The sequence below is a fragment of the Zonotrichia albicollis genome, chromosome 16, assembly GCF_047830755.1.
Source record: "Zonotrichia albicollis isolate bZonAlb1 chromosome 16, bZonAlb1.hap1, whole genome shotgun sequence".
NCBI lineage: Eukaryota > Metazoa > Chordata > Aves > Passeriformes > Passerellidae > Zonotrichia > Zonotrichia albicollis.
Genome location: NC_133834.1, coordinates 14,939,576 through 14,964,389, shown reverse-complemented (window position 1 = coordinate 14,964,389; position 24,814 = coordinate 14,939,576). Strand labels below are relative to the sequence as shown.

At 53.4% G+C, this 24,814-nt stretch overlaps 2 protein-coding genes across 9 annotated transcripts in view; both read right to left on the bottom strand.

The window, feature by feature from the left end:
• Positions 1–13,821, bottom strand: part of UBN1 (ubinuclein 1) — a 29,038-nt gene extending 15,217 nt beyond the window's left edge. For all 6 annotated transcript variants that reach the window (XM_074552583.1, XM_074552586.1, XM_074552585.1 and 3 more), the window contains exons 1-9: positions 13,662–13,821; positions 12,848–13,250; positions 11,236–11,322; positions 10,279–10,374; positions 9,584–9,718; positions 9,045–9,148; positions 7,488–7,917; positions 2,882–2,952; positions 398–527 (exon numbers count right to left, since the gene is read on the bottom strand). In XM_074552583.1, the coding sequence (XP_074408684.1) occupies positions 398–527; positions 2,882–2,952; positions 7,488–7,917; positions 9,045–9,148; positions 9,584–9,718; positions 10,279–10,374; positions 11,236–11,322; positions 12,848–13,087 (1,293 nt within the window). In that variant the 5' untranslated portion in view covers positions 13,088–13,250; positions 13,662–13,821. The remainder of the gene's footprint in view (positions 1–397; positions 528–2,881; positions 2,953–7,487; positions 7,918–9,044; positions 9,149–9,583; positions 9,719–10,278; positions 10,375–11,235; positions 11,323–12,847; positions 13,251–13,661) is intronic.
• Positions 13,822–16,799: 2,978 nt separating this feature from the next.
• On the bottom strand, positions 16,800–22,576 carry NME3 (NME/NM23 nucleoside diphosphate kinase 3). Of its 3 annotated transcripts, XR_012582843.1 has the most exons (6): positions 22,417–22,576; positions 21,883–22,013; positions 21,402–21,503; positions 20,413–20,525; positions 17,330–19,151; positions 16,800–17,282 (listed from the first exon to the last, which is right to left on the bottom strand). XR_012582843.1 is itself a non-coding variant. In XM_074552603.1 (5 exons), the coding sequence occupies exons 1-5, from the start codon at positions 22,523–22,525 to the stop codon at positions 19,034–19,036; spliced, it is 573 nt and encodes a 190-aa protein (XP_074408704.1). In that variant the 5' UTR covers positions 22,526–22,576; the 3' UTR covers positions 16,800–19,033. The 3 variants fall into 3 exon arrangements, 2 of the variants coding, with proteins under 2 accessions (XP_074408704.1, XP_074408705.1); XM_074552603.1 differs by having other exon boundaries at positions 16,800–19,151; XM_074552604.1 differs by lacking the exon at positions 21,402–21,503 and having other exon boundaries at positions 16,800–19,151.
• Between the last annotated feature and the right edge of the window lie 2,238 nt (positions 22,577–24,814).

Sequence of the window (24,814 nt, the reverse complement as noted above, 5' to 3'; positions counted from 1 at the left end):
ACAAATAAATAGAATGACAAATAAATAGATAGATAACAAATAAAAGCATGTTAGATAGAATGATAGATAACAGAGATTAAACAACCTTGAAAACCAGAGCTGAAGAATCCTGACTCTCCCTTTGATCTCTGGGCTGGGACAAAGAGACTTTCCAACACCTCGGGGTCATCTCAGCCACAGACTCAAGAGGAAAGCTGTTGTTTCTCTCTGTGGCCAGAGAGCTGCTGCCACACAGAACACCCCAAAACGTTCCCATGGCTGGGACACCAAACTCCAGCCAGCTCCAGCCCCCACGGAGGACACAGCGCTTTGGGGACAGCAACAGCCACGCTGTGCCCAGCAAGGCCACCACCCCCCAGCAGGGCCACCACCCCCAGGCCCGGTGGCACCTCCTCACCTGCTCGTAGAGGTAGAGCCTGCGGGCTCTCTTCAGCAGCGTGTCCTTGCTGCAGGGGAAGAAGGCGGCCAGGTGGGCGTAGACCCCCGAGCGCACCTGGCTGCTGAGCTCCCGCGTCTGCAGCTCGATGCTGGGGACAAAAACACAGCCTCAGCAGGACTGCCAGCCAGCCCTGAGCCACCAGGGCCACATGAGGGGACTGGGAGGCAGGGACATGTAGGAGTGTCAGGGGTAGGAGGGTGGGGATGGACAGAGACAGAGATCTCTGCAGCCAGGTCAGGAACTTGGGGTTCATTGCAAAGGGCCTGGGGCAGGGCCCTGCTGGGAGCTGCAGCCACAGCTCAGAGCAGGCTGAGAGAGGAGAGGGGGAGAGAGGGTGAGAGACTAAGAGAGTAAGGGAGTAAAAAGGTAAGAGGGTAAGAGAGGGAGGTTCCCATTACAATACAATAAATCTTCTTCTGTGTTGAATATTCTAATTCTCACTAACCAATCTAGTACAAGATACAAATCCTACAGCACTTCCATACAGCCTATAAGAATCATTACATTACCATACTGTGTTACATTTTAAACCCTATAAACTCCTCTTTGGGCCCCTTCTGCCAAGCTGTAGGGTCTGCTCTGACCCTTGGGCCTGTCTGCAAGCAGAGGGTGTTGTTCCATCAAAAGGGGATCACCTTCAGCCAGCCACACCATTGTTTTCCAGTTGTTCAGTAACTGAGGGATCTCAAAGCTTGCCTTCATTTCAATCTCACTTATAGTTTCTATATCCTCAAAATCTTTTGCCAGACAATCATATTTATAAGGCTTTCCTTTTCATCTTCCCCAACAGGGACAGAGGGATGAAGGACAAGGTAAACTGTGTGAAGGTTCTTTGGATTCTAGAATCAACAGATTTTATCCCAAGCTGTGCTTTGAATCTGCTGGAGAAGGAACAGGTGGCAGTCTGCAGTCTCATCTGCTCCCCCTGGCACCTGCAGGCAGGAGGATCAGGCAATAAAATGGGAAGTGCACACTGGTTATGTCAGGTGCTGTGGCAGTGGAATTCAGGACAACACAAAATCAAACTTTATCCCTTGGGTTTCAACTTCCAAGTGAGCAGATGAGAGAGATCAGCATGTGCCAAACCCAAACCCATTGCGCAATCAAACAGAAATTAGGAGCCTGGCTTTTAAAGCCATCTCTCTGTATCAGAAAGTGTAAAAAACACCAAGTGATTCATCATCACTATTATTAAAGTCACAGAATGCTTTGAATTGGAAGGGAAAGGGCCTTAAAGCTCATCTTGTTCCACCTTCTGCCATGGCAGGGACACCTCCCACTGTCCCAGGCTGCTCCCAGCCCTGCCCAGCCTGGCCTTGGGCACTGCCAGGGATCCAGGGTGGGCACCCTGTGCCAGGCCCTGCCCACCCTCCCAGGGAACAATTCCCAATTCCCAATATCCCATCCAGCCCTGCCCTCTGGCAGTGGGAGCCATTCCCTGTGTCCTGTCCCTCCATCCCTTGTCCCCAGTCCCTCTGCAGCTCTCCTGGAGCCCCTTCAGGCCCTGCCAGGGGCTCTGAGCTCTCCCTGGAGCCTTCTCCTCTCCAGGTGAGCACCCCCAGCTCTGCCAGCCTGGCTCCAGAGGGGCTCCAGCCCTTGGGGCATCTCTCCAACAGCCCAAATTCTTCTCTCAATCTATATTCATGTGTGGGGTTCCCCTGATCCAAACTGTGCAGCAGAATTGTACAAATCTGTCCAAATCTCCTCTGAGTGAGGCTGAAATGATCACTTCACCACCAGACAAGGACTGTTTGTGCAGCCAGCACTGGAATGCTGGAAGGTGATAATCAGCCCTGGAAATGAGAGGGAAATAGTCCCAAACTCCCCTTGGCAGTTCCCTGCAAGTGCCTGGATAAACCTTAATGAAATTAAAGCCTGGGTGTCAGTGTAATTGCACTGATCACAAAACCCTGTGCATTCATCAGCCCTGTCCAGGCTCTGGCAGAAGAATGCAGCCATTATCTGCAGCTGCCTGAGCAACACTGGCACTCTGTAATTTGGGCCTCAAAACACAGAGCAGGAATGGAATTCCTCCAGTTTTCCCAGAGAACCAGTTGAACACAGCAGCCTTATCCCAGCTATAAAGAATTCTACATAGCATGCAAGTTAAGTAGCAAAAACATACCTGGCATTTCTCACAGGGAGAGATTTACTTGCATCAAGCTAAACTCACAGTCAAGTGACCAAATTTAGGCACATAAATATCAGACAGCATCCTGAGAACAGGAGGCCTGGGTACATTCCCTCCAACACTCTCCTAACTCATCATATTTCAACTGAAAGCCATTTATAGGAGACTTTCATGTTATTCTGGGCATGTTCTGCCTGAAGGACCTGTACAAGGACAACCCCACAATTCCTGCTGAACCTGCTCCTGGATTTACCAAAAAATGCTTTGCCTAATGCTCTCCTTTCCCACAGCTCTCTGCAGCCAGCACTTACTCCAGGATGATGTTGTTGATGTCCTGAGTGAAGAATCTCTGCTTGCCTTCTCCCTCAGCAGCTCTGGCAGCCTGGAAGTCAGGAAATTTGTGTTACAAATCATCAGCACTTCACAGCTGGCACAAGTAACCAGGTGTCTTCAAAACCACCCCAGAACTACTGCAAAACAAGGCACAGCTTTATTACACAAACTCTGTCATAGCTAAAGCAAAGTAAAAATTTTCCAAAGTATAAATCCACTTTGATTTAGGCGAAATGTACATTTTTGAGTTGAGTCTGTAGTTAGAAAACTTAGCTATTTAGCCTGACTGCAAAAAGCCTAAGCTCAGAGAAACTGCTTCAATGAAAGACAGAAATAAAAGGAGATACAGAAAGTGATAGAAAGAGACAGAGAAACTGCTGTGAGAGCAGGTCAACCTGACCTAAGAATTCTTTCTGATAAAAAATAACTAGCAGCAAATGTCACGTGAAATTCATAAAAATGAATATGCATGAACCTATTGTGAATATATGTATCTGTATGTATATACATATATTCATATATATGTATATACATGTATGTATATATGTATATGAATATGTATGTATATACATGTATGTATATGAATATGTATGTATATACATGTATGTATATATGTATATTCATATATTATGAATATATGTATATACATATGTATCTGAAAAAAAGATTAAAAAAACCCTGAAGTTCCCACATGTCATTTTAAAAAAACAATTCCCACATGCATCCAGTGCTGGAATAAACATACCAGCTTTACAACTTTCACTAAAGTTGTAGGGTTTTGATTATCTCTGCAAAACACAGCAGAAGTGTGAACCTCCCCAGCTCAGGTCCCTGCCTGACCTGCTAACACCTGGTGACCTTCCCAGCCTGGATTCTCCTCTCCAGACTGGAATCACCACTCTGGAGTGTTTCCTAGGACAAAGGAGTGATTTCTCTGGCAAACTTGCCTTGGGGACAGCAACAGCTTCAAGCATGGTTTTAACTTCTGAGTATATTGAGGAATAGGAGCTCAGAGCTTGTCCCTGGACCAGGGAAGCTCAGACCAATCACATCTAAGGAAGGTTGAGGAGACTTATCACCAGGTTTTCTAGATCCATCTGGAAACCAAGCCAAGACATGAAGAGAGAAGAGTCACAGCCACAGGGGATGTGTTACTCCCAGTCAACACCATGGAAACAAAAAAAAAAAAGTCCAGTTCAGGAAGCTTCCAGAGCTATGACTGCAGCTCACAAAGTGCTGCCCAAAAACATCACACCCATGAAAAATATGTCCAGCAGGAAAATAATTCCAAGAGATGAATGAGGTAGTAGCAAATTGCCAAGAGCTTTCAGCTTTTTCTGAGTGGGGATATAAACAAAACTGGGATTTGGCACAAGGCAACACCATGAGTTAGTGATTCCTTGCACAGGGAAGCAGACCAGGAGAGGATTTTGAAATCCCATGATTTACCACTCCAAAGTTGAGGCAGGCAAGCAATTAATTGATGGCCAGAGGGTGAAGATTCCTCCCTGCCAGCAGCAGGTGATGTCAAAGGAGGAGACTCAATGCTAAGGAGAATCCTCAACAGGAAAATTACCCAGGAAGGAGAGGGTTAAAGTCAAAGCAGTTCAAGGAGAAAGGAAATGCCTGGAGGCTCCATTTAGCTCAGGAGATGCTCCCACCTCTGGGACAGAGATCTGGCTCTCAGGCAGAGGTCCAGCACCTCCTCAGAGCCACCTGAGCTCATGTCCCACAGCCCTCACCCACAGTTTCAGTTTCTTTCATTCCTTAACATCCACAATCCAGCAACAACAGACACAGCAGCAGGAAAATCTAAGCAGGGAAATCAGTGGGGACTCTGCTATTAAACTGTTTCACAACACCATAACAATTAACCTGACACCATGGCACTTCCAAAATATTCTCCTTTAACTCAGACAGAGTCACAAACAGCTGTTTTGGTGCTCTCTGAAACAGAAACATCCACCAAGAGCTTTTATCAGCTGTGGCAATACTTGCTTCAGCTCCTCCTCCCCTCCCATCTGCTCACCCCCATGCACAACTCAGCAGAACAGTTCTCTGAGAGCAGCTTATCTTCAGTGACAGCAATTACTCAGCATCCCTCACTTCAGCAAGAGGTGCTCTGCACTCAAGTGCCCCAGGAGGCAGAACCACCACAGAGCTCCAAGGGCATGTTTAGGACCTAAAATCAATGTTTAAAACCACCCCAGCAGCAGGAACAAAACCTCCCAGCACTTGCTGACAGGCTGATGGTGACAGCCCTCACACCACAAGGCTGAGAGCACACTGTGACAGGCCAGGAGGGGATCCCTGACCTGCACCCAGTGTTTTCCTTCTCCAAAACAGACTGGAGCTTCCCAAAGCACACCACACTATGGAGAAGATGGGTGAGTCCCCCAGGAGCCCTGGTGAAAAGACAGAAGATCATCCTTCTAGACATCAATATATTCCACTCCTTTGCTGGAACTCTGGTCACTGAGAATTTCAGATTTCTGTGCTGCCAGGCACTGACCCCCAGAGAACACTGCACTGACCTGAGGCTGTGGAGAAGCTTCCAGAATGGAATGGCAGAACTGGGATTGTGGGTGTGGAGTTTGAACAGAAGTGTGTAATATGTGGTGAAAAACTTAGAGTTTAATGTTTCAGAATATAGTAATATATATAAAGCAAGATGGAGGTTTTGGGCAGAGGCTGCTCCTTCTTCACCTTCTTCTCCATGGGTTTGGGTGGTTTTGTGTAATTGGATAAAAAGTCCACATTGCAGCCATGGGTGGTTGGTTATTGGGTTAAAAGTTAAAATAATTTAGGTGTCATTTCTTAATTGGACAGTTTATCCTTAAAAGGCCTTGCAGAGAGAGATACATATCCATTTTCTACCTTGTTAGAGAAAAGCACTGTAAAACTCACAGCTTGTGAGACTGTGACATAGATAAGAACTAAAAAACATCTGAGTCTGTCAAGAAACACTGTCTGGTGATTTAATCCTGGCCCTGGCAGAAAAGAAGCAAAGAATCCATTCCTCCCTAAATGGGATCCCAACAACCAGATGTCAAACATGGCTGAAGGACTCAAATTGCCAAATTGGTGCAGCTCCAGTGGTACCCAGGCTTCAACAAAGGCTCTGCCTGTGACATGGAAATGGCTCTAGCAAATCCTCAAGCCCCATCTACAGGGCTTTCCAGGCCTTCTCCCAGTGCACAACTGAGCCAGTGCCTTCCAGCTGCACCCTCTTAATTCACACACACAGCACTGTGCACCCCTTCAGTGTCCTGACCAGCACAGCACATTGAAAGCATTATGGTGGAATTTGTCCTTGTCATGGTTCAACCCCAGCCTGCAACTCAGCCCCTCACAGCTGCTGCTCCCTCACCCAGGTGGGATGGGGCAGGAAATCACAGAGGAAAAAAGTGAGAAAATCCATGGAATGAGACAAGGCAGTGTAACAGGGAAAGCAAAAGCCAAGCAAGCAAAGCTAACAAGGAATTATTTCCCCACTCCCCAAGGACAGGCAGGTGTTGAGCCATCCCCAGGACAGCAGGGCTCCATCCATCACATGTATCATGTGGGAAAAATGCCATCACTCCAAACATCCCCCTCTTCCTTTTCCCCCAGTTTTACCTGCTGAGCATGACCCCCCTGTCTGGGATGTCCCTGTTGGGATCCCTGTCCTGGCTGTCCCCTGCCAGCTCCTCCTGCCCCTCACTGGCAGCCTGGGGTGGGAGCACCAGAGGCCTTGGCACTGGGTGAGCACTGCCTGCTCAACAACAAAACATCCCTGGGATATCAGCTCTCTGTACAGCACAGTTCAAAACTGCCCCAAAACAGCCACTCTGGAGAAAATTACCTCAATCCCAGCTCAAACCAACCCTCCAGGCTCAGTAATTCACATTTCAGTCCATTCATGTCAAACTGACTTTGGAAATTACTGCTTCCATTAAGTCCATGCTTTTCTAAGAGGGGTTAAGAAGGAATCCTGGTCAGGTGTGATCTCAAGTGTCACGTTCAGTACCTGACAAGATCCAGCACTTGGACATCACTTGACAACAATAAAATCACTTGGAGGAAACTGAGTGACAGTGTGATCCCAGTGGATCTGAGAAACTCCCACTGGAATGTGCTCTGTCCCTGAGTGCTGCCACACACAGCCAGCAGAGCTGTGCCCTTCTGTCACTGTCACACACACAGAGCTGTGCCCTCCTGTCACACACACACAGAGCTGTGCTCTCCTGTCACACACACACAGAGCTGTGCCCTCGTGTCACACACACACCCACACACACCCTCCTGTCACACCCACAGCTGTGCCCTCCTGTCACACACACAGTCACACACACACCCACTCCTGTGTCACACACACACACACCCATTCCTGTCACACCCTTCTGTCACACACACACACACCCACTCCTGTGTCACACACACACACACCCATTCCTGTCACACCCTTCTGTCACACACACACACACCCACTCCTGTGTCACACACACACACACACACACCCCCATTCCTGTCACATGCTCCTGTCCCACCCTCCCAGCAGAGCTGTGCCCCCACCAGCCCCAGTGTCCCCAGGAGCTGCTGTACCTGAGCCAGTTCCTTGATCCTTTTCTCCAGGGGGGCAGGCAGCCCCTCGGGGAGCGATGGGGGCTGCTTGAACTCCTGCTCCAAGGCAGGGTCGCTGCCATCCTCCAGCTCGGGGCAGGGGCTGCCCTCGGGGGACTCGCTGAGCAGCCGCTCCAGGTCCAGCTCGCTCAGGGAGTCCATGGCTGAGGCTGCCTGCAGCAGGTCACTGTCACTGGCGTGCCCAAAGAGGGACAGCAGGGGGTCAGCCATGGCCTCTGCCTCCCTTGGGCCTGCAGGGTCTGCGGGGGAAGGGGGCACCGCTTTCTGCTCTTCGTCTTTCTTCTTCTGAGCATCCTTCTCCTTCTGGAACTTCTTCAGCATCTCCTTGACACTGAGAGCTCCAGAGTATTTCTTCTTCTTCTTCTCCTTACTTGCATTTAATGCTGTGAAGCTGCAAACAAAGGGGGGAAAGGGACTGAATACAAGACCAAGGAGCAGACAGGGTCCCTTGTCCCCCAGTTCACTTCAGGCACAATTCCCTGGAAAGTCTTAGCTCCTTAACCAATTACAGCAGAAAAAATATTTTACAGCTTCTACAAGTCTCAGGGTTCTTTCTGGCTGTTCATCTCAGCTCAGAGAAATCTGTCCTGACTCACTGCAGAGAGGTGCTGGGGCCTAAACCACCTGCACAGAGCTCTGCTTTCATTTAGCTACATGAAATTATTGTTATTCCAGCAAGGAAGGCTGGGAAATGCATGATTAGTACACAGGAACTGAGGCAGGACAGAATCAGTGTGAAGCTTTCTGCTGTGTTAAAACCAGGAGAGCAAATTCCTTTCCTTGCTCACTTTGAAAGAATCACACACTGATACCATGTCAGACACATGGGCTGCTGCTGCCCAAAAGCAGATCCATGCAGGAAAAAATAAATTGCAAAGAATAGTTAAAGGTAGAAGGAAAAAACTTAGGAGGAAAATACAGGAAATTAATGAAAAGCAACAGATATAGATACTGAAAGAGACAGGCCAGGCAGATCAAAGCATGGACAGAGCTACAGCACAAGATGACTCAGAACAAAAAGAAAAACCATTCCATTTTACAGCCCAAAAGCTATAAAAGAGCTGAGCACTCATCCAAGAAATACTTTGGGCAGGAGTACAAAGGACTGCCCAGAGAGAGCAGTGACACAGCCTGCCTTGTAACCTCTCCCTCCCTGGCAGCCCTGAGCCCTTCCCACCTGCCTTTCCTCCCACAGCTTCATCCCAACAGTTGTTATCTTTCCCTCTCCTCTCCAGATCTGTTCCCATTAAACAGAGCTCCAAAATCAGCACTCCTGCAGCCAGCTGTGCTTCTTTTTGCCCTGTGGAGACCCTCACACTGCTGCTCTGGAGCTGTGCTCCTTCCCTGATCATCCCCTGCCTTTCTTTCCCACTTGGGAAGCAACAGGGGTTTGGAAAATGTGCTGGTGTTTGCAATGTGCATTGAAGCCACCCCACACTGCAACAGGTTCCTACTGCAGCCACCTGGAACCCTGGAACAAGGTGCTGAACAGCAAGAATTCCCTCCTCCCCTCCTTACCCAGCTTTTGGAAACTTGGACTTCTTTGATTTCTTTTCCTTGTCATAAGAATCATCCTTCTTCTTCTTCTTTATTTTTTCACCCCCATCTTTCAACTTCCGCTTCTGCGGAGGGTTAAAAACGAGTCACAATCAAAGAGTTTCCCACAACATCCCCAGCACTCCCAGAGCCACTCTGGGGCCTCTCCCAGGCATGTGAAAACACAGGATCATTAACCCAACCCCCTGCATCCCTCACCACTGTCCTGGCACGTGTTGTCTTCAGCATTTGACAGCACCCCCATAATGCTGTGACTTCCAGGGGGACAGGGAGCTGCTGTCACCTCTGCTCTGGGAACCAGGTAACCCCACCAGAGCCTTATCCATGCCAGACATGCTTCATTTTACTCAGAAATGTCAGGATACAATGGGATTTCAAGTGCCTATCCCTATCCTGTCCACACCAAGTCACAAATCTCTCCCACTCTGGATGTTAACACACTTTCATGCAGCAAGCTCTGAGCTGTAACAAGGGAATCATTGAGGAAGCTCCTTCCTGACCTTGGGACACTTCTTCTTCTTCTCTTTGACATAGTCATCCTCAGACTCAGAGGCCTGTCGGAACTGCAGCGTGCCTGAGTTGATGTAGAAGCCTCCATACTTGGTGGTGAGAGAGGCAGGAACCAGCTCATCATACTGCAAACAACAGACAACACTTCATTGCCACTGGGACCTGCTTACTTCATTCCACAGCTCAGCTGCTTGGAGGATGCAGTGGGATTCATGGAATCACAAAACATGCTGGGTTGGAAGGGACCCATGAGATTGAGCCCAGCTCCTGGCCCTGCACAGACACCCCAACAATCCCAATCCCTGAGAGTGTTGTCCAAATGCTCTGGAGCTCACACAGGCTTGGTGCTGTGGCTCTGAGAAAGCTGTTCCAGTGCCTGACCACGCAGGAAAAAATACATTACAAAGAATATTTAAAGTTCTTGGTTAAGATTAAAGGTTCCTGGGGAAGAACCTTTTCCTGATATCCCACCTAAAGCTCCCTGGCTCAGCTCCAGCCATGTCCTCAAGCCCTGCCCCTGGTCACAAGGAGGTTGTGGTTCCCCAGGAACACTCTGGATGCCCACCAGCAGCCCCAGAGCTCTCCCTCCCTGGCCCTGGCAGCCTCGTGGCTCAGTCCAGAGCAGGTTCAGCCTCTCCTCAAGCCTCCTTTAGGCCCTCCCAGCCCCAGCACCCCCAGCACTCACAGCCTCCGAGTTGTCGATGAAGGAGTCGGACTCATCGTAGCCATAGCCCATGTCAATCAGATCCTGGATCCGGTCCTTCCTGCGCCTCTTGCCACCCTGAGCAACAAACATGGACACTGGGATCACTCTTCCATCCCAGCACCCCACAGATACCCTGACACAGGGCTCCAGGACACAAAAGCTACAGCAGAAGCAAAGCAGGGCTGGCTCCCATCGCACTGCGCTCCCAGGGTGTGCAAATCCAGTTTTAAGCCTTGTCACAGAGAAACAGAACAGTGCAGCCAAATGAAAAACTGCCAGCCAGACTCCACACTGAACTGGGCCTGCATCCCTCCAACAATCCTGCCAGAGCTCTCTTCCACAGGGCTTGCTCTTGCCTAAGTGCTCCAGCAGGTTCAGACCCAGTGCTGCAGGCATCAAACACACACAGAGTGTGCCAGGGTGACCCATGGGCCAAATCTGTGCCACAAAACAACACAACTTGCTGCCCCCAAGTGCCAAAGGGTATAAAAAGCACAGTGTGGTTTTAGTGTCACCCACAGAAATAATGCAAAAGGAAGAACAGAAAGGAACAGGTAAGAGAGATCCATGCAGCACTGTCCTCATCACAGCCCCATGCTCACACTCTGAACATTCCACCCTGCCACAGCAACAAGGCCTAGGAATCCATTTTTACTTAAGGAAAACTCAATTTTATCAATCACAGTAAGTGATTTGCTGCTCACTTCAGTTCATGTAATTTGCTTTAATCAGACTCATCTGATTTAAGAATGAATCTGAACTATTTTTGCAGCCCTGAGACAGAAAAAGAACATAAAAAGCAGCACATGGCAGCCAGGATAAAGGACTGGGGGAGAACAGAAACTTGAGAGCCAGTGAGCATTAAAAGCATTGCCTGAGACCTGAACAGCACTGCCCAGCCCAAAGAATAACATAATGTAAAGAAAAAACACTTACATATTTTTCTTCAAACTTCCTAGCAAGAGCCTCCACTTTGTGCCTTTCCTTTTCCTCATCATTGAAGGGATCAGCTGGGTCTTTCTTCTGCAGAAACAAAAGGGGTAAAACAATGACAGCCAGTCCTGTCACAGTGCCACCAAAACTGCAGGAATTGAACCCATCCTGACTGGAGCAGCTGGGCAGAAGCTCAGATAAATCAACCTTTAGGACAATGCTGAGAAACATCCCCCTGAGAAACATCTTCATCAGTGATCTGGACAGTGTGATCAGGGCACTCTCAGCATGCCAGGGGATGCCACCCAGCTGTGTGGGGTGGCTGACACACCTGAGGGGTGGGAGGGCATCCAGAGGGACCTGGCCAGGCTGGAGAGCTGCGACCATGGGAACCTCATGAGGTTCAGCCAAGCCAAATGCTGGAGCTGCACCTGGAACCTGTGGGATCAGCCAAAACTGGGAGAGGAAGGGATTTAGAGCAGCCCTGGGGGAAGGATTTGGGGTGTTGGAGGGTGAGAGCTGGAGCTGCCCTGGCTGTGAGCACCCAGAAACCTCCCTGGGCTGGGCTGAGCCCTGCTATGGGCAGCAGGAGGGGGGATTGTGCCCCTCAGGTGAGACCCCAAAAAAGCAGCAGGACCTGGAGCTGCTGGAGAGAGTCCAGGGGAGCCCATGGAGATGCCCCAAGGCCTGGAGCCCCTCAGGAGCCAGGCTGGCAGAGCTGGGGGTGCTCACCTGGAGAGGAGAAGCTCCAGGGACACCTCAGAGCCCCTGCCAGGGCCTGAAGGGGCTCCAGGAGAGCTGCAGAGGGACTGGGGACAAGGGATGGAGGGACAGGACACAGGGAATGGCTCCCACTGCCAGAGGGCAGGGATGGATGGGATATTGGGAATTGGGAATTGTTCCCTGGGAGGGTGGGCAGGCCCTGGCACAGGGTGCCCACCCTGGATCCCTGGCAGTGCCCAAGGCCAGGCTGGGCAGGGCTGGGAGCAGCCTGGGACAGTGGGAGGTGTCCCTGCCATGGCAGGGGTGGGATGGGATGGGCTTTAAGGCCCTTACCAAGCCAAACTATGCTGGGATTCTGACAGTGTCCCTGTGGTTTGGGTGCTCTCCCAGCTCGTTTTGTACCTGCCTCTGCTTCTCACAACCCGCAGAAAAAAACCCCAAAAATTAAACGGCATAAAACATCAACTGCCTGCTAACAGCCCTGAAGGCAAACAGTAAAAGGAACAGAATCCAGTAAGTTTCTTTTCATAGACAAACACTCCTAACTCAACTTTAGATGCAACAGGAGTTTTCATTCATATCTCCTTTGGTGCTCTTTGGAAAACAGCTCCTTATCACTGCCAGCTGCCCAGGTACCAAAACTCACTTCAGATCCACTGAACGAGCATCACATCCCACACCTGCCACAGCACAACACCAAACTCCAGCAGGGCAAAGGAGTGCCCCAGCACGGCCTGACAACAAGCACCCCAGCCTGTGGGTCAATGTTCACCCACCCTCCTCCCACCTCGCAGCACTCTCAGCAAACACAGACCCAGCTCTCACAACTGAGACAGCCCTGCAGACGTTCAGCTGCAGCACAGATCCACACAGATCCCCCAGGGACACTCACCTTGTCACCTGAAGAACTCCCTTTTACTTTCCCCCGACAGCTCTTGAGGAGATCGGGGTAGAAGAACTCGGGGCAGCGTTTGTGGTCGGGCTCGAAGAGGGTCAGGGTGATGCGCACGGCCGTGGCCGCCGGCTCCGCCTCCGGGGGCTGCTCTGCCTCGTCCTTCCGAGACCTCTTGAGGAAGCTGCTGCTCAGGGGCCCGTGCAGAGTGGTGAACGACACCCGGTGCGGCTCTGTCATGGCTATGGCCGAGCCTTACCAGGCCTCACGGCATCGTCCCCATGGCATTAGGAGAGGCCTGTGGGGTTTCAGCGCGAGTAACGGAGGATGCTGGCAGCGGAACGAGGGCTTTGCTTTCGGAGTTTTCCCGGGAAGTGACAAAGGGCCGTGCTGCGAGCGCTCGCTGCAATCATTAGAGAGAAAAAGGAGAGAGAGAAAGAAAGAAGTCAAGCCTTGTAGCAATCTTCCCTCCAGCACTGGCAGTTCCTCGCTATCGCTCCAGCTCCATCGCGGCTCTCTCTCCTCACACCACACCGCTCCATGGGTAAGGGCTGAAGGAAATCCAGCTGCGGGCAACAAAACGAGCCCGCCAGAGTCGCTCTGACACGGCCCGGGAGCCCTGGGCACGAACACCGGGCTGGGCTGCACCTCCCGGGCCCGGGCTGCGCTCCGGCCGCGCGATGTCCCGCTGCAAGGAGGCCCGCTCACCGTTGTCTCTGGGACAGGGACCGAGCGGGGCCCAGGGCCGAGCGGGGCCCGGGGAGGCAGCACCGCCCGAGGCCGCGGTGCCGGTGCCGGGCCCGCCCTCACTCACCGCCGCCGGGACGCCGCCTCAGCCGCCGCTCCGGGCCCGCTCCGGCCCCGCGCCCGCGTCACGTGGGCGGTGCTACCCTCGCGCCGGGCCGCGCGCGCCACGCCCAATCAGCGAGCGCTCCAGCGGCCACGCCTCGCACCGTGACCAATCAGCGGCCGCCGGCGCGGCCACACCTCGCGGGAAAGGCTCGCGGACGGCTGCCCCTCACCACGTGACGGCGGCGGGCCAATCCCCGGCGCCGGCACCGCCCCGTCCCGGCGGCCCGCGCGCGGCGGAGGCTGGGGCGGGAAGATGGCGGCGGCCCCTGAGGGAACGCTGAGGGAGCGCACGGAGAGGCTGCCCGAGCCCGCTTCACTCACACAGCAGCGTTTGGTGGAGTCTCATAAAAATCAGTAGCGTGAAACCTCCAGGAAGCTGCGTTCGTCCTGCCGCTCGCGTCTCTTAAACAAGCTGAGGTTTCGTCCACAGAATGAAATGCAGCGTAGGGAATATAACGATAAGGGACAACAGAATAATCTGATATATCTTAATAGGGGCTCGCATGGATAAGGCTGCAGGCCTGTGCTGGACGATGCCGGACTCACAGCAACCCCTGAACCTGCTCAGGACACTCCGGCTGGACGGACACGATGGGATTCCTGGATTTGGAGCATTTATAAAAATGCTCCACCCCAGGGCACTGCTGGTGTCACCCTGCGACCTCTCCATGGTGTTTCAGGGTTTGGGGAGTCTGGACAGTCTGTTGAGTGGAAGGTGATAAATATCCCAGTTCTCAAGCAGATTTAAGGAAGAAGACCCTGCATCCTACAAGCCTGCCAGACCCACTTCTGTGTTGAAATCCTGGAGGTTATTTAGGGAGTTACTGAAAACCCCTCAGAGACAACGCAGGCAGCAGTAACAGCTACTGTGGGCTCACAGGGGAAGGTCCTGCTTCAGCTGCTTCATTCCCTGAGAGGCTCAGGCAGTGACTGCCCAGAGCCACAGAATGGTTCAGCTGGAAGGGCCCACAGGGGCTCACCTAGTTCCAGCTGCCTGCTCAGGCAGGGCCAGCCCAGACAGCTCTGAAACATCTCCAGGAACACACTCCACTCCCTCTCTGGGCAGCCTGTGCCACTGTACAAGGAAGTTTTTTGTGTTCATTTGGCACTTGCTGGGCTCAGTCTCTGCCCGTGGCTCTGGTGCCATTGCTGGAGCAGAGCCTGGGCCCTGCCCTGCCCCTCCCTACACCCAGGGCTGAGCCCCCTCTCAGCTGGGGCTCCTCTCCAGGCTGAGCAGCCCCAGCTCCCTCAGCCTTTCCTCTCCAGGAGATGCTCCAGCCCCTTCAGCATCCTCAGAGCCCCCACCAGGCCTGTTCCAGGAGCTCCATGTCCCTCCTGTTCTGACACAGCATTCCAGCTGTGCCTCACAGGCTGGGCACAGGGGCAGGATCCCCTCCTCACCCTCTGGGCTGGTCAGGAGCACTCAGTGGCACTCCTCTCCACAGAGCCTGGTGCCTGGGGTTGTTCCTCCCCTATCAGCTGCAGGAGCCTGTGCTGGATTCCAGAAGGTTCCTCTGCCCCTGTGAGGTCCCTCTGAGGTATCAGCTCCTCCTCCCAGCCATCTTTGGGAAGGCAGTGGATGGGGTGGCTTGGGGTTTTAGCAAAGCTTTTGTACCATTTCCAGCACTCTCTTGGACAAGCTGTGCCTCACACAGCTCCACCCTTGGCATGGGTGAGAGGCACTGCCAGGTCAAGCTCAAAGGATTACAGCAAATGGGGCCACATCAGGAATGGCCTCAAGTGGCTTTCCCTGTATCCAGCCTGGTTTTCCCAGAATTTCCAGGGATGGTGGGGAAGGGGCTGGAACATCCAGATGGGCGGGAAGATCCCAAAATCCCATGATTTGGGTGGCTGGATATGGCAGCAAAGCTGGGATGAAAGGAGACCCCTCCAAATGCAGGGAGAAAGAGGAGAAAATCCCATTATTGCTGTGGAACTGGATTTTCCAGGGCAGGGACAAAGGACAGTCACCAGTGGGGTTACACAGGGCTCTGTTGGAGGGCTGGTGCTCTTGAATGCTTTATAAATGCTCAAAATCCAGGAATTTACCATCCATTAAGCAGGTTTGCCAACAACAGTGACCCAAAGGGCCTCACAGGGAGCTGGGCAGGCACAACCTGAGTGAGATCCAACAGCAGCACTGCTGGAATCTGCACCTGCACAGGGCTGGACACAGTCTGGGGGATGAGAGGCTGGAGAGCAGCCCAGCAGACACACCTGGGAGCAAAACTGTGGAGAAAACAGGCCCAAGTAAAGATCAGATCCAATGAGAGAACATGGAGAAAAACTATGGAGAGAACAGGTCCAAAGAGAGAACATGGAGCAAAATTATGGAGAGGACAGGTCTAAAGAGAGAACATGGAGAAAAACTGTGGACAGAACAGGTCAAAAGCCATTTCCTGTCCCATAAAATGTTTAACCATCTTCCATTTTCAAATGCTCTGTGTTTGTTTGGCTGACAGCAGCAGCTCAGACCCAACTCCTTAGCTGGCAATCCAGGGAGGCCCCAGGAGCAGAAAGCAGGGCCTGACACAGGGCTGGCATCCCCCAAGAGGATGGGCAGGGCTCTTCCAGTGGTGCCCAGCAACAGGAGGAGGAACAACAGCCAGAAAGTAAAACACAAGAAGTCCCCCCTCAAGATGAGGAAGAATTTCTTTACACTGAGGGGTGGCAGAGCACAGAGCAGGTGCCCAGGGAGGGTTTGGAGTTTCCTGCTCTGGAGACATTCCAAACCCACCTGGACTCATTCCTGTGATGGCTGCTCCATGTGACCCTGCTCTGACAGGGACCTGAGTGATCTCCAGAGGTCTTTTCCAGCCCCAACTATTCTGGGGTTTTGTGATTCCTGCAGGAGCACAGCTGTTTCTGCTGCCATGAGCATGGGGTGCTGCAGCAGCAGCCTGGCTCCACTGAGCAGCCCCAGCCAGGCTTCTGCTTCAGTGGGGAGCACAAAACCCTGCCCAGGGCAGAGACAGGGGCATCTCTGCTGCCTTCACCTCCTTCAGCTCTGACACCCAACCCTCCCCTCCCCGCTGCTGCCCAGGCTATTTCTGACAAGCACCTGCAGCCTCCTGCCTTCAAGGGCCCCAAGAGAACAACAGACAGCTTCTACATTTATTGTTACACTTTAACACAGTCTTGGACAGAGGAGAAGCAGCAGAAACAAACATGCAAAGCAATTAAAAGTCCCCAGGGGCTCGAGGAACAGCAGGCACAGCTCAGCTCCTGGCAGGGTCTGTGGGGGCCCTTTCCCTGTAGCTGCTGCTCCATTGTGCCCCAGAGCAGGACAAGGTCATGGCAGACACCAAACCTACACACACAGAGAGGGGAGGGCAGGCTGGGATTGTGTCTCAGTGAGTCAGGTCTGTATCTGACTGGAGTTCAGTGCACTTTGAACCAGGAGGCATCTTCAGTTTTGTCTGTGCAGACAGGGAGAAGAGGGATCCTTCAGGAGGGGGCAATGGCAGGAGATGAAGCTCAGCTATTTGGGCAGAGTTTTCTTGTGTCAGAGCTGGCAGCTCTTGGTGCCAGCAGCTCTTCTCAATGAATCTGTTAAACAACAAACATGGCCTTCTGTGGGGGCCTGAATATATGCTGTACTGTAAGATCTGTGTGTGTCAATGTGGGGGCCTGAATATATGTTGTATTGTGGGATCTGTGTGGGTCCGAGTTGCTCCAAATGAGCTGCAGCTGCAGGGTCCTTAGTTGGGCAGCAGCTGTAGCTCGTGAAGGTAACTGAGATAAATAGGGGTGGGTCAAGAGCCCAGGAGGAGCCCTTGAGAAGACAGGAAGGACTGTGCTGCAGAGAGGCAAGAACAACACTGCAGCGAAGATTACAACAGCCTTCCTCCCACCTCAGTCTTCACCAGTGCCTTCTCCTGCAGCCACACTCCAGGTTCAGCCAAGTGGACAAGTTCCAGGAGCAAATGGGATCTGTCAGGTATTTAGAGCTGGGCACAGTGCTTGGAGGAGCCCTGGCTGAGGCAGCTGGACAGCCCCACTCACTGGGGGACACCTCCCACCCCTGCCCTGCTCAGCCCCACACCTGGGGCCAGCACAGAGCAGGGCTGGGGGTGACTCTGCTCCCCCAGAGCTGCCCCCATTCCCCAGCACCTACAAAGCTGAGCACCCAGAGGGACAGGCTTCCAGGGCACAGGTCAAGCTCATCCTGCACACAGGAGAGCCCTGGGATCTTGTTCCCTTGGTTTGACCATGTCCCTGTTCCATGGCAGGACTCTGTATCACTGTCCCTGTCCTTTTGCTGTGGTGAGGCTGCACAGGGAGCTCAGACACAGTTCTGAGGAGCTGGGTGGCCCAGGGACAGCTCACAGGTGGTGTCCAGCCCATTACAAACTGGTTTCCAGATACCCTCCCAGCAGGAAAGCTCCTCTGCAAGCTCTCAGGGGGACAAGGAAGATCCTGGCACTTTCCAGAGCTCAGTGCCAGGACTCCAGAGTCTCTGCACAAGAGAGAGCTGAATACTCCCCTAAATCTGAGCCCCACATCCACAAACCCTTCTCTGCCTCCCCCTCCCCTTCTGTTCCTGTGGCTGCTGCCTCACATCAGTGACCAGGGAGGGACAGTCTGGTGTCAGGCTGGGTCAGGGCCATGCAGGGTCTGGCTGTTTCTGTGTCTTTCTGGCCCCAGGGAACCAGAGCAGGCCTGAAGGAGCTGCTTCCACCTCACAGCCACAGCCCAGGAAGCAGAGCCTGAGGAATTGTGTGTTTAGCAGCATTTGGAGAATCTTCCTTCCATGGATTCACTCATCACATCAGAAACTGGGTGAGCTTTTGCCAGCCCAGCACCCAGGGCTCCCACCAAGGGAGAGAGAATTGTCCCATCCTTCATTCCTTGCCTAGGAATGAACTCCAAACTGAGAATTTGCTCCCTTATCCTACAGCAGCCTGGTTTTTTAAGAGCCTTTGGTGAAAAGCCTTCTAGAAAAGCAGGTAAATTGTCAAGCCCATCACCTTGTGACCAGCACCTCTCCCAGCAGCAAGGAAATTCTCCTGCTCCAGGCAGGGATGAGAACACCCAGAAAAGGGCCAAGAGCCCAAGTTTTGCTACAATTAATCAACTTGAGCTACCTGGGATTTAAGATGCTGCAGCAAACAGAGCAACAATACCAACTACTTACTAGAGCAGAGAGAAAAAAAAAAGAAAGAGCTGCCCTTGGCAGGAGCTGAAGCAGAGTTCCACACACAGCCCAGCTCCCAGCATCGACAGGCAGAAGAGGAATCCCAAGAGGATCTGCAGCCAGCCCAGCAGCTGCCAGGAGCTGGATGGAAATGTGCTGTGTCCCAGCAGGAGGATGAGCTGCCCTGGGCCTGCTGCTCACTCGTAGATCCAGCGTGCAGCCGTGTCCTCCCAGCACGGCAGCTCCTCGGGCCGGAACCACAGCGAGATCTCCTGCTGGGCACTCTCCACTGAGTCACTGCCATGGATCACGTTCCTGTGGGTGAGGAGAAAGCTTTCATCAAGCTGGGAAAGGTGGGAGAGGGATTCTGCAGCCTGTAAAATTCCCCTTTGACCAATTTCATTCAAGTGGTGGAGCCAGTCCTGTCCCACAGTGTTGGGGAAGATGAAACAGGAAAGCTTTATAAATAGGATTGTCTGGCAAAAGATTTTGAGAATATAGAAACTATAAGTGAGAATGAAATGAAAGCAAGCTTTGAGATCTCTTACTGAACAACAGGAAAACAATGGTGTGGCTGGCTGAAGGTGATCCCCTTTTGATTAAACAACACCCTCTGCTTGCAGGCAGGCCCAAGGGTCAGAGCAGACCTTACTGGCTTGGCAGAAGGGGTTTAAAGAGGAGTTTTTAGGGTTTAAAATGTAACACAGTATGGTAATGTAGTGATTCTTACAGGCTGTCTGTAAATGCTATAGGATTTGTGTCTTGTACTAGATTGGTTAGTGAGAATTAGAATATTCAACACAGAAGAAGATTTATTGTAATGGGAACCTCACTCTCTCACCCTCTCTGCCCCTCTCTTCTCTCAGCCTGCTCTGAGCTGTGGCTGCAGCTCCCAGCAGGGCCCTGCCCCCAGGCCCTTTGCAATGAACCCCAAGTTCTTGACCTGGCTGCAGAGATCTCTGTCCCAACCATCCTGCCCCCTGATGCTCCTACACCACAATATCCCTTCCTATCCCACACCATTCATCCTTCCAGCAGTGCCAGCTCCCAGCACTCCCCCCTCCTATGCTGAGGAACCTTTTGTTTGCTACAGGAGGAGCTGCAAGTGGCTGTAGCTCTGGGATGTGCATTTTTTATGTCAGGGATTCCAGATTTTCCACCCTCCATCAAAGCAGGTTTGGTGTCAGACACCAGGAAACAGATCTAAGGCAGGATGGTTCAGTAAGAGCCAGGCTGGGGCCACCCAAGGTCACCAGCCATGGATATTCACCTGCTCCCATGAAAGGACTGAGTGGGAGCCTCCCTTCCTCTTCACAGCCTGACAGTCCTGATTAGCAGAGGAAAACAGGCAAAGCCCACCTGCTTTCAACAGAGCACTCAGGAGGAAGGAAAGACACAACCCAGGCTCTTCCTCCTATTAAAGCCAACCCTGGCAAGCAGAGCTCAGCTCTGGTCTGAGCACAAAAGGGAAAACTTCTGCTCTGGGAGTGCAGACTCATTCCTGGCAGGCTTAGCACAGGAATGCCTGGACAGGATGCCCTGAAATGCAGAGGGAAGAAAAAGTCACAGCTCTCACTTGCCAACTTCAACACAGAAGTCTCCTCGGATGGTGCCAGGCCTGGACTCAGCTGGGTTGGTCTCCCCGATCATGGAGCGAACAGTTTTCACCACATCCAGGCCCTGCCAGACCTACAGGAGAGCAAAAGCAGCATCAGCTTCCACAGCTGCCTTCTGAACTCCCCACCCTGGTGACAGCCAGCAAAGGGTGTCTCCAAATTATTCTTCCAAAGCTGATTGTGGGAAATAATCCAAATTGTCTGTGGATTTCTCCTCATCCCTGGAAGCACTCAATACCAGGCTGGATGGGGCTTGGAGCAACCTTGGCCTAGTGGAAGGTGCTGCCCCTGCCATAGCAGGGGGTGGAATGAGACCTTAAGGATCCCTTCAAACCTAAACAATTCTGTGATTTAATTTACAACAGAAAACATCCCTGCAGTTCAGTACAGCTTCAAGAGACCCTCTGAGTGGGGATATTGAGACAGAGTAAAAATCCTCCAGAGTAGAAATCCATTTTGATTTAGGTGAAATGTACATCTTTGAGTCTGTGGTTAGAAAACATAGCTATTTAGCTTGACTGCAAAGCCTAGGCTCAGAGAAACTGCTTCAGTGAAGGACAGAGATAAGGGGGGGGAGACAGAGGGTGATAGAGAGAGACTGCTGTGAGAGCAAGTCAACCTGACCTAGGAATTCTTTCTGACAAAGAAGAACTAGCAGCAAACGTCACTCAAAATTCGGAAAAATGAATATGTGTGAACCAATTGTGAAATTGTATGTATATGTATTTGAGAGGGGGATAAAAAGGGACCTGAAGTTCCCAGAGGTACACATGACTTTTAAGGAGAGTAATCTCCACATGCATCCAGCGCTGTAATAAACATACCAGCTTTATAACTTCCACAAAGTTGTGGAGTTTTTGGTTATCTCTGCAAAACAATATCACCTCAGTTCCACTGTGCCAGCAGGAACACGCCTGGCACTGTGTCCCTGTCCCTTGGCAGCACTCACCATGGCCACGATGGGCCCGGAGCTCATGTACTTCACCAGGCGGCCGTAGAAGGGCCGGTCCCGCAGGGCGCTGTAGTGCTCCTTCAGCAGCTCCTCCGAGGCCTGCACAGAGCACACAGCTCAGTCTGCTCCCTCAGGGGCACCTGGGCAAGGGCTGCACCTCAGGGATGCAGGAAATCAACAGAATGGAGCTCTTGCACAGATGCCCAACTCCAGGAGTGAAACAGCAGCAGCCTGACACAGACAGGCATTTCCAGCTGCTGGATTACAGTGCCAGCCCTGAAGTACGGGCACAACCAAGGGCAGACATGTTCCCCATAGCTGGAATCACCCTCCCAGTGCCAGCTCTCCTCTGAGCTGCGAGTGACACCAGCAGGCTGTACAGGCAGAACCCCAGCAGTCACCAGCACAGCCGAGGCTTGGGGGGCCCAGGGTCTCCTCCACTCCAGGGACCCCCAGGCTGGCTGGGCTCGGCCCTCACCTGCAGCAGCTTCATCCCCACCAGCTGCAGCCCCTTCCTCTCGAAGCGCCGGATGATCTCCCCCACCAGGCGCCGCTGCACCCCGTCCGGTTTGATGGCCACGAAGGTTCGTTCATGGACCCCGCCGAGGGCTGCAGGGACAGGGCAGAGCTCTGAGGAGGGAAGGGGGCGCCTGCGGGCCCACAGCCAAACGGGCACAGGGGGTGGCAGGGCCTCAGCTGAGGGGACACGGGGGTGGCAGGGGGCACAGGGCACATGGGGTTCCCAGGGGGTTCCAGGGGAGTAAAGGGGGTACAGGGCACAGGGGGTTGCCAGGGGGCACAGGGCACAAGGTGTTCCCAGAGGGTTCCCAGGTTCCCACAGGGGAGGGCAGGGCGGTGCTGGCCGCAGAGGGCACAGGGACAGCGGGGCCTGGCCTGAGCCTTCAGCCGCGGAGTCTCTCCCGGGGAAGGGAGGTCCCTGGTCCTCAGGCACAAGGGGAATGGGGGTCCCCGCTCCTCAGACCCCGGCCGGGGGTCCCATCCCGTTCCGTACCATTGTGGAAGAGGCCGGCGAAGAGCCCCAGCACCAGGCAGATCATGGCGGCGCCGCTCTTAAAGGGGCCGCGCTCCCCCCTCGCTGTCCCCGCTCGCCGCGGAACCATCGTGCCGGGGGCGCGGAGCGGCGGGGCCGAGACACGGGGACACCGGGAACGGCCCGTTCCCATGGCAACGGGCGGGGCCTGGTGCCGCCGGGGCTCCACCGGGGCGATGTCCCGGCCGCGGCCTCCCTGTGCCCCCTCTGAGCTCCCCTGTGCCGCTGCCACAGCGTCCCGAGTGTTTATAAGGCTTTTGCCTCCGCTGTCACTGTCATTGCGGTCGTGACTGCACACTATAGACCAGGCCGGTGTGGGGCAGCTGCTGTGGTACAGAGCAGCCCCTCTGGACCGGGCAGGGAGCTCAGGAAGAGGAGCTCTGAATTCCCCAGGGCCATGCACTGATTCCATTCTGGGGTGTCAGACCCGGCTGTCAGTGCCCTCTCAGCCTCAGGGCTCGTTAGCACTGCACTCCAGGGCTCCATTTCCTGCTCTTAGGAACTCACCTCTTGGTTCAGTTCCCTCCAAAATCAGCCTCTGGAAACACCAGCACATGAACTACCTGCACCAGGTGCCCTGTGGAGGGCTGGCTTTGCTCCCAGAGCTGCTTGGGGGCTTCATGGAGTGCTGGCTCTGCTTCCATTCTGCTTCTTGTGTTCAGAGACAGTGTTCTGCTCCCTCTCCTCTGTTCAGCTCTCGCTGGGACAAGCAGGGATCCATGTCCAAATAGCAGGGATCCAGCTGCTTTATCCAACATCATTTTGAGTAAATTATTCCCGGGTTTTTACCAATCAATAATTAGTGGGGCATCCTGGAGATCCAGAGCGTGGCTTTGCCTGAGGAAAGCTGACCCCTTTGCTCCAGAACGGTTGTTATTCTGCCCGTGGAAAAGCCTTTGTAGGATAAACTCTGTTTGTTCTGGAGCTGTGGGCACTGCTTGGGAGGCAAGGGCGGTGCCAGAGGCTGTTCCTGGGTCAGTTCCCGGGGCTGTTCCCAGGGCTGTTCCCGGGGAGGTTCTCAGCATTGTTCCCAGGGCTGTTCCCAGAGCTGCTCCCAGACGCTGTTCCCAGGACTGTTCCCAAAGAGCTGCACCCAGAGGCTGTTGTTCCCAGAGGCTGTTCCCAGTCTGTTCCCGGGGCTGTTCCCAGTCTCTTCCCGGGGCTGTTCCCGGGGCTGTTCCCAGTCTGTTCTCAGTCTGTTCCCGGGTCCGTTACCAGTTTGTTTCCAGTCTGTTCCCGGGGCTGTTCCCGGGGCTGTTCCCGGGGCTGTTCCCGGGGCTGTTCCCGGTCTGTTCCCGGTCTGTTCCCGGGGCTGTTCCCGGGGCTGTTCCCGGGGCTGTTCCCGGGGCTGTTCCCAGTCTGTTCCCGGGTCTGTTCCCGGGTCTGTTCCCAGTCTGTTCCGGGGCTGTTCCCGGGGCTGTTCTCAGTCTGTTCCCGGGTCCGTTACCAGTCTGTTTCCAGTCTGTTCCGGGGCTGTTTCCAGTCTGTTCCCCGGTCTGTTCCCAGGTCTGTTCCCAGTCTGTTCCCGGGTCTGTTCCCCGGTCTGTTCCCAGGTCTGTTCCCAGTCTGTTCCGGGGCTGTTCCCGGGTCCGTTACCAGTCTGTTCCGGGGCTGTTCCCAGTCTGTTCTCAGTGTGTTCCCGGGTCCGTTACCAGTCTGTTCCCGGGGCTGTTCCCAGTCTGTTCTCAGTCTGTTCCCGGGGCTGTTCCCAGTCTGTTCCCGGGGCTGTTCCCAGTCTGTTCCAGGGCTGTTCCCGGGGCTGTTCCCAGTCTGTTCCAGGGCTGTTCCCGGGACTGTTCCCCGGTTGTTCCCAGTCTGTTCCCAGTCTGTTCCCAGTCTGTTCCCGGGGCTGTTCCCAGTCTGTTCCCAGTCTGTTCCCGGGCTGTTCCCGGGCTCCGGTGCCGGCAGAGGGAGCGCGGGCAGCGCGGAGCCGCTCCAGTCCCGTCCCGTCCGGGCATCCCAAAATCATCGCTGGGGTTTTCAGGGGCACAGGCAGCGTTGTCAGCCCTCCCCTCCCGTTCTTAGGGACAGCCTGGCTGTTTTCTTGGAACATCTCGAACAAACCCCTTCTGGAGCAGGTGTCTGTGCAGGGAAGCAGCCCTCACACGGTCTGGAAAGGTCACAGAGTGCTCTGAGGACGGTGCCTGCAATGAGGTGAGCTGCTCATTGAGCTGCTCACAGAGCCACTAATTAAGAGCACATTGTCCGTGTGCTGCCGGTGACATCTGTGTGTGTCCAGCCTGGTGTGCAGGAGTGTCACAGTTGAGATGGTCACAATACAAAGCAATACTCCATTTTCAGAAGGCTTCAAACCTGTCTTTATTTTAGCATGCATGCTTTTTATACATTCTTACAAAAC

Excerpts from the sequence above, each read along its gene's own strand:
- NME3 (XM_074552603.1), bottom strand. The coding sequence starts at position 22,525 with ATGGTTCCGCGGCGAGCGGGGACAGCGAGGGGGGAGCGCGGCCCCTTT. Across the intron at positions 22,014-22,416 it reads CGCCGGCCTCTTCCACAATG|CCCTCGGCGGGGTCCATGAA; the intron begins GTACGGAACGGG and ends CTGTCCCTGCAG. Across the intron at positions 21,504-21,882 it reads TGGGGATGAAGCTGCTGCAG|GCCTCGGAGGAGCTGCTGAA; the intron begins GTGAGGGCCGAG and ends TGCTCTGTGCAG.